Here is a 7,794-nt window from a genome sequence, read left to right on the forward strand (position 1 = left end):
ACCTCAAGAAGCAAACACTTGTGTGAACTCGTGCATTGATTCCTACATACTTGCATATTGCACTTGTTATATTACTTTACATTGACAATATCCATGAGATATACATGTTATAAGTTGAAAGCAACCACTGAAACTTAATCTTCCTTTGTGTTGCTTCAATACCTTTACTATGAATTTATTGCTTTATGAGTTAACTCTTATGCAAGACTTATTGATGCTTGTCTTGAAAGTACTATTCATGAAAAGTCTTTGCTTTATGACTGAGTTGTTTACTCATGTCATTAACATTGTTTTGATCGCTGCATTCATTACATGTGTTTACAATAGTATGATCAAGGTTATGATGGCATGTCACTCCAGAAATTATCTTTGTTATCGTTTACCTGCTCGGGACGAGCAGAAACTAAGCTTGGGGATGCTGATACGTCTCCGACGTATCGATAATTTCTTATGTTCCATGCCAATTTATTGATGATATCTACATGTTTTATGCATACTTTATGTCATATCTATGCGTTTTCCGGAACTAACCTATTGACGAGATGCCGAAGGGCCAGTTGCTGTTTTCTGCTGTTTTTGGTTTCAGAAATCCTAGTAAGGAAATATTCTCGGAATCGGACGAAATCAACGCCCAACATCTTAGGATTGCACGAAGCTTCCAGAACACCCGAGAGTCGCCAGAGGGGGGCCACAGGCCCACCAGATGGTAGGCCGGCGCGGCCAAGGGGGGGGCCCGCGCCCCCCTGTTGTGTCGTCGCCTTGTTGACCTTCTGACGCCGTCTCTTCGCCTATTTAAGCCTCCTCGACCTAAAACCACGAGACGAAAAAGCCATGGTACGAGAAACCTTCCAGAGTCGCCGCCATCGCGAAGCCAAGATCTGGGGGACAGGAGTCTCTGTTCCGGCACGCCGCCGGGACGGGGAAGTGCCCCCGGAAGGCTCCTCCATCGACACCACCGCCATCTTCATCAACGCTCGCCGTCTCCCATGAGGAGGAGTAGTTCTCCATCGAGGCTAAGGGCTGTACCGGTAGCTATGTGGTTCATCTCTCTCCTATGTACTTCAATACAATAATCTCATGAGTTGCCTTACATGATTGAGATTCATATGATGATGCTTGTAATCTAGATGTCATTATGCTAGTCAAGTGGATTTTACTTATGTGATCTCCGGAGACTCCTTGTCCCACGTGTGTAAAGGTGACGAGTGTGTGCACCGTGTGGGTCTCTTAGGCTATATTTCACAGAATACTTATTCACCGTTATGAATGGCATAGTGAAGTGCTTATTTATATCTCTTTATGATTGCAATGTGTTTTGTATCACAATTTATCCGTGTGCTACTCTAGTGATGTTATTAAAGTAGTTTATTCCTCCCGCACGGTGTAATGGTGACGAGTGTGTGCATCGTGTAGTACTTGGCGTAGGCTATGATTGTGATCTCTTGTAGATTATGAAGTTAACTATTGCTATGATGGTATTGATGTGATCTATGCCTCCTTTCGTAGCGTGAAGGTGACAATGTGCATGCTATGTTAGTACTTGGTTTAGTTGTGTTGATCTGTCATGCACTCTAAGGTTATTTAAACATGAATATCGAATATTGTGGAGCTTGTTAACTCCGGCATTGAGGGTTCATGTAATCCTACACAGTTAGTGGTGTTCATCATCCAACAAGAGAGTGTAGAGTCTAGCATTTATCTATTTATTCTGTTATGTGATCAATGTTGAGAGTGTCCACTAGTGAAAGTATGATCCCTAGGCCTTGTTCCTAAATACTGCTATCGCTGCTTGTTTACTGTTTTACTGCATCTCTACTGTCCGCAATATTACCACCATCAACCACACGCCAGCAAGCACTTTTCTGGCGCGCCGTTGCTACTGCTCATATATATTCATACCACCTGTATTTCACTATCTCTTCGCCGAACTAGTGCACCTATTAGGTGTGTTGGGGACACAAGAGACTTCTTGCTTTGTGGTTGCGGTGGTTGCATGAGAGGGATATCTTTGACCTCTTCCTCCCTGAGATCGATAAACCTTGGGTGATCCACTTAAGGGAAACTTGCTGCTGTTCTACAAACCTCTGCTCTTGGAGGCCCAACACTGTCTACAAGAATAGAAGCACCCGTAGACATCAGCGTCGCCAGCACGTTCATGGCTGCTTGGAGAGGCGTCTCCGGTGGCGTTGTAGATGCACCTGGAGCCTCCTGGTTGTGCTCGGTCGGCGGCTTGGCCGTGCGCGTGGACTTCGTCGGTCCTGCGCCCTCCGCCGCAGCTCCTTTGCCGGCGTCGCCCGCGCCAACCACCAGCACCTCGACGCTGCCGGTGGCGTGGCCGCTACGAAGCGTAGACCTTGGCGGGTCCGGAGCCACCAGCACCGCCGAGAGGCACTGGCGCTCAGGGATTTTGCCGTAGTAGACGCGGAGGCTCCCGAACTCGATGACGCGGCCGTTCTTGGGGAACTTACCTCCATTGGTGAAGCAGCCCGCGTTGTCGTTGATGAAGTCCATGGAGAGGACGCGTTCGACGAGCGCGGTGACGACACGCTCGCCACCGACGGTGAGGAGGCCCGCCCGAATATGAACTCCAGCAAGCGCAGCTGCTTGCCCCACGATGGGCGCCAACTGTCGTCGTGGTGAACAGACAGATGCCATGGGATGGCTTAAGTTGGGGCCGGATGTGCGCTAGAGGATTCGGGTGAGGGTTTTGGTAAGGATGGGATGGATTCCGGATGAATCTCCTATGTACTTGGCCTTGGCCAGAGGTAGAAGAAGATGAACTCAAGAACTATTTCCCCTTCAGATCTTTCTATTCATTGATCATAAGAGGTTACATGTTTCTGGATACAAGATAGGACGTACCCGCGTATGGGTGTACCCCCTCTCCTTATATAGGGGAGAGGGTGACTTACAGGGGAAGAAACCCTAGGAAACCCTAATGGCATCTTTAACTAGACAAACTACTTTACAAAGCTTCTTTAGCTACCGGCGTCACCGGTATCTCTTTAATCAGGGAGGCTGACGTCCTCCGGTACCTTTTACGTCATCCTCTGCTTTAACTCCAGAGCTTCGATTAAAGCTGAAGTGCTTCGCTCATCTTTGTCCTCTAGCTCCTTAGAGAATCTTTGACCAGTCTTGCCGACGTGCTACAGTGTAGCCTGTACCGGTAATCCGGTACCTTCTTAGCTCATTCCGGTATACCTCTCCTGGGATACCGGTATAGATTTACTTAGCCAAAAGCCTAGTTTCTCATTCCGGAATAACCTTTAAACCGGTATCTTGATGGCTCAAACCATCCGGTTTGGCATGCCTTTGGTCATCCCCCCAACAGTAAGGATCGCCCTCATCTTCACTTGCCACAGAGAAAATCTCGTGTTATAATCCAGCTGTGGTAGATCGAACTTCAAGGAAGACATGTCGCAAACCCTAGATTGAAACACAGACTCTGATACCACTTGTTATAAATGCGACAAATAACGAAGAACGATAAAAGAAAACGCAGCGGAGACACGAGATTTAACGTGGAAAACCCCTTCCAACACAGAAGGGGAAAAATCACGGGCGCTAGCTAGCAAAACTTTCCTATATCGTGGGGTGTTTACAAACGCCGTGGGTTATCTTATAATCTGATAAACCCAAGCCTACCGACGACGGGCCTCGCTCCGCTCGTCAGAAGTTAGCCTCCCTTTAGTATATGAATTTGGATCACAATATAACATAGCACGCATTTTCAAGGCTCGTAGGAACTCTTTTGCAGGTCTTAAGACTTGGGTGCACAATTTTGTCTAGTGGTTTGACGGTTTTGTTGGCTTAGCCTACATTAGAGCTGGTTTTTTATTTTATGTGTTGTTCTCTAGCACCCATTTTTTGTAATACATTGAACTACTCTTTTTTCCTTAAATAGAAAATAAAAAAAATATGCAGTGCGAAAACCCCCCTGTTCAGCCTAAAAAAACAATACTATCTCTATTCCAATATATAAGTTCTATATTATTGTTTGCTCTCTCTGTTTCTAAAAAAAGCTTTCTAAGTTTGTTTAGATACGGAAGATATATAGACATCTTTTAGCTATAAATTCATTCGTATCTAGAAAAAGTTGCGAATTTTTTTTAGAACAAAGGAAGTAGAAAAGTCAAGCTAGGTAAAGTTTGACTATTTCTTTAAAAAGGGCAGTAAGAACCATGATATTATATGGATATCATATAAAACATATTTCATGATATATGTTATAGTGTTAGATATTGGATTGTACTCTTTTTTTCTAAAATTTGGTTAAACTCATTTTTGGTTTATAGGGCCTACACACAGAGAGTGGTGTTTTGGCACATGAGAGCATATGCTTCGTTTATTTTAAAATGCATATTACGCATATTAAAGTTTAAATAAACTGAAACAAAAAATTCACACGTATATCTTCACGCGCAACGCGCTCACAAAGTCGTTGCATGAAAAATCGACTTGTCCTGTAGCGTGTGTAAAAAGACAAAATCCAATGCCTTTCAAAAGATTCTTCACGAAACTTGATGAACGCATGTATATTGTAGAGATGTACATGTAGAATTTTTTGATAAAACTTTTCGACATTTTGAAAAATAATTTTCTATTAGAGGGAACATATGCACGCGGGAGCCGAATTAAATTTCTTTGGTACAATAAAAAAGAACTCTTATGCTAATTGTTTGATTCATAGAAATATATCATTAAGAATTTTGTTGTGCAAATCCTAGGAGAACTCCTCTTTTCATAGGATTTAACTGGCATGACATCTCTAATCGTACGTTTTTCAGTGGCTCTCTCGTTGAATGAGTTCTCAAAAATCTGTAGTACTCTTCGGGCAAGGAAAGCGACCCATCACTGGCTCTAGCCTTTGACCAGCGGCAGTAGTGCCTGCAGCTGGTACCCACTCCCGACCCCAGGATTAATGTAAGAATTAATGGCCCCCATTGACCTGCGCACAGGGCCGCTAGTAGCAGTAGTAGTAAATAGAAATATTAATGCTGAGAACTCCCCAATGTGACTATGTGAGAAGAATCGAAGCGAATCACGCTGAATTTTATCAGAAAATGCGGCAGAAGAAGGAAACTGATTTGACAACATTTCATTGCTAATCCTGGATTCTTTACACAAGGCTTAGATCGCTAATAGCACTACGTATTACTAACTGAAAGAACAAATGGAAGAAGGAAATCAGATCCCGCAGCTGTCAAGGGAGCTCTAGTTGGCCGCGGCGGCCGGCGGCGAGGCGTCGTGGCAGTGGTCGGCCTCGTAGGTGACGACGAGCGTGGCCGGGTCGTCGGTGGCGCGCTCCACGTGCTTCCGCGCCGGGCAGCCCTTCACGGTGCTGCACCTGTAGTAGCCGCGCGGGTAAGGGGACCCCTTGATGGGCTTCTGCCCGTACTTGCGCCACGAGTACTCGTCGCCGGGGATGTCCGCCGCGCGCGAGCTGACCGCCGCAACGCGCACCGTGTACCTCACCCGGTGCTTGCGCTTCTTGGAGCAGTGGCACCGCCCACCGGCGGCGTCCGAGTGCGCGCCGCTCGCGCAGGGCGGCGGCTGCAGCTGGTGCTGCTTGCGCTTGGTCCCTGCCGCGAGCGGCGGCTTGCCGGAGGACACAAGCTGGCTCCGGCCCTTGGACACGCTGCCTTCGCCTCCCGCAGTCACCGACGAGAAGAAAGACGTCGACGTCACCGAAGGCGCCGCGGCCGCTGCCGCTGCCGGCGCCTTGGTGGGCTTCGTGAAGTCCAGCGTCAGGCTCTTCTGGGGTGCCAACTGCAGGGAGCTCGCTGGCGCCGGCGCCGGGGCCGGTGCTCGGACTGGCATCGGAGGAGGAGAAGAGATAGGAGGGGAAGTCAACGCGGCGGCAGCTCCTCCGACAGGTCCACGGCGGAAGCGGGCGTGGCCGGTGCGGTCGAGGATGCTGATGACGCGGCGGAACTTGGACACCGCCTGGTCAGCGATCTCCCCGAGCGGCGTTGCGCGGTCGGCGCGCGGGGAGAGCGAGGAGACGAGGAGCTCCAAGCTGCGTAGACCTGCGGCTGCGGCCTCCTGGAAAGCTAGCTGCTCGTGCTGTTCCTCGGCGGCGAGGCTGCGAGGTGGGTAGCCACGTCCTATCAAGTCGACGGCCATGGTCGCCCTCGGAGAAGAGAAGAAGAATGGGGAAAGAAGTGCTGTTGTTGGCTTGTACTTTGGGCTGTTGGTGTGACTCTGAGATTGGATGGATGGAGGCCGGGAGGTTTTATAAAGTGGAAACGGGAGGAGGAGAGACCAAGAATAATATTGATGCAAGTCAATGGATTGGTTAGCTCTTTTTTATGGGTCTTTTTCGATACAGCACCTCGCGCAAGTCAATTTTCTGCTTTGGGCATCTCATTGCTATAAGACTTGCATTTCATCTTATCTTATTTTTTCCTTGCAATGTCAACTAGTTTCTCATCTTCAGCCGTATCTCTCAAACCGCTCAAACGTCTTTGAATCACGTTAAAAAGATAACCAAGTCCAGCCGCCCGCCCGCGTCAAATGTCTTTCTCGTATGCCGGTCGAATACGGTGTCTGACACCCCGAGGCCATCCCTGCTACACATGGCTCCTAGCGGGCGCACAAAGACGCAACACTTCGGTGACGTGGTGAGTGGCGGCCCTCCCTATCATTGACACACAAAACACGCAGTCAACTTTTCATAATGGTGATGACGGTTCTCGATGCGGAGGCAGGCAAGGCGTCTTGTCGACGATCGCCTTCTCCATGCATCGCAGTCGTGCGCCTTCTCCATGCGGCCACGTTAATGCCACATCGGCCCTTCGCGCCTGTTCTCTAGCGGTTCCCGCCTCCGCCTATAAAAGCTCTCCCTCTGCCACTCTCATCCCACAGTCGCCACCGTCGCACACCACCACCACCTCCATGTCGAAGTCGTCGCATTCCACCACTTACATGTTAGACGCAAAATTTTATGCCGCCACGCCACGGCGTACTCCATGATCGGCTACAATGACCCAACATCGGCGCCACAATGCATGGTGGTCAATATTCAGGCTTGATCTGGGCCTAGGCGGGCCATGGCTCCGGCGTGCACTATAGGCTTGAGAGCTCGCTTGTGGAGCGTGTGGTGGTGTAGCCGCGGTGATGGATGGATGGGATGGGGTTCCTCTCGCCCGAGCTCATGCGGGCTGGCACTGGAACCAGTCGGTCGTGGCCGATGCGCCTCTGTCCTACGATGGTGAAGCCAATGATGTATCTTTGCTTCATGTTGTGTCGTCTCAAGTCGGTGTCTTTGCGTCCTCATTCAACATTTCCAACGATCTCTTTGCGCAGGATATGTGGACGCGATCTATTTCGACAACATGGATTGTCCGTTTAGAAACCCACGACCTCACCTTCGTCTTAATCATACACTGTCGATGTACTTTCATATTTCTCTTGTTGGAGGTGTTGGCTCTAACTTCTGCATCAAAGATGATGATGAAGGCCCAAATTTAGGTGTACCCCTCAACATTAAAGCTCTCTTACTCCGTCCCCCACACCCATCTTTAAGGCGGCACGGGTGAAAGGACACAGATGTCGCCTAGAGGGGGGGGTGAATAGGCGATTTAAAACTTTTACGAGATGGGCTTAACAAATGCGGAATAAAACTAGCGTTTACTTTGTCAAGCCCAAAGCCTATATACTATGGTTCACCTATGTGCACCAACAACTTATTCTAAGCAATGGTTCACCTATGTGCACCAACAACTTATGCTAAGCAATACAAGCAAGTATGTGATAGCAAGATATATATAACTTCAAGCACGATGGCTATCA

General features: G+C 48.5%; 1 protein-coding gene across 1 annotated transcript; it reads right to left on the minus strand.

Moving 5' to 3' along the window:
* Positions 1-5,071: 5,071 nt before the first annotated feature.
* LOC124682847 (probable WRKY transcription factor 17) lies at positions 5,072-6,198 on the minus strand. The gene has a single exon (XM_047217465.1). It carries the CDS (start codon positions 6,124-6,126, stop codon positions 5,215-5,217), a length of 912 nt encoding a protein of 303 aa, XP_047073421.1. The 5' UTR covers positions 6,127-6,198; the 3' UTR covers positions 5,072-5,214.
* Positions 6,199-7,794: the final 1,596 nt, after the last annotated feature.

The sequence above is a fragment of the Lolium rigidum genome, chromosome 1, assembly GCF_022539505.1.
Source record: "Lolium rigidum isolate FL_2022 chromosome 1, APGP_CSIRO_Lrig_0.1, whole genome shotgun sequence".
Taxonomy (NCBI): domain Eukaryota; kingdom Viridiplantae; phylum Streptophyta; class Magnoliopsida; order Poales; family Poaceae; genus Lolium; species Lolium rigidum.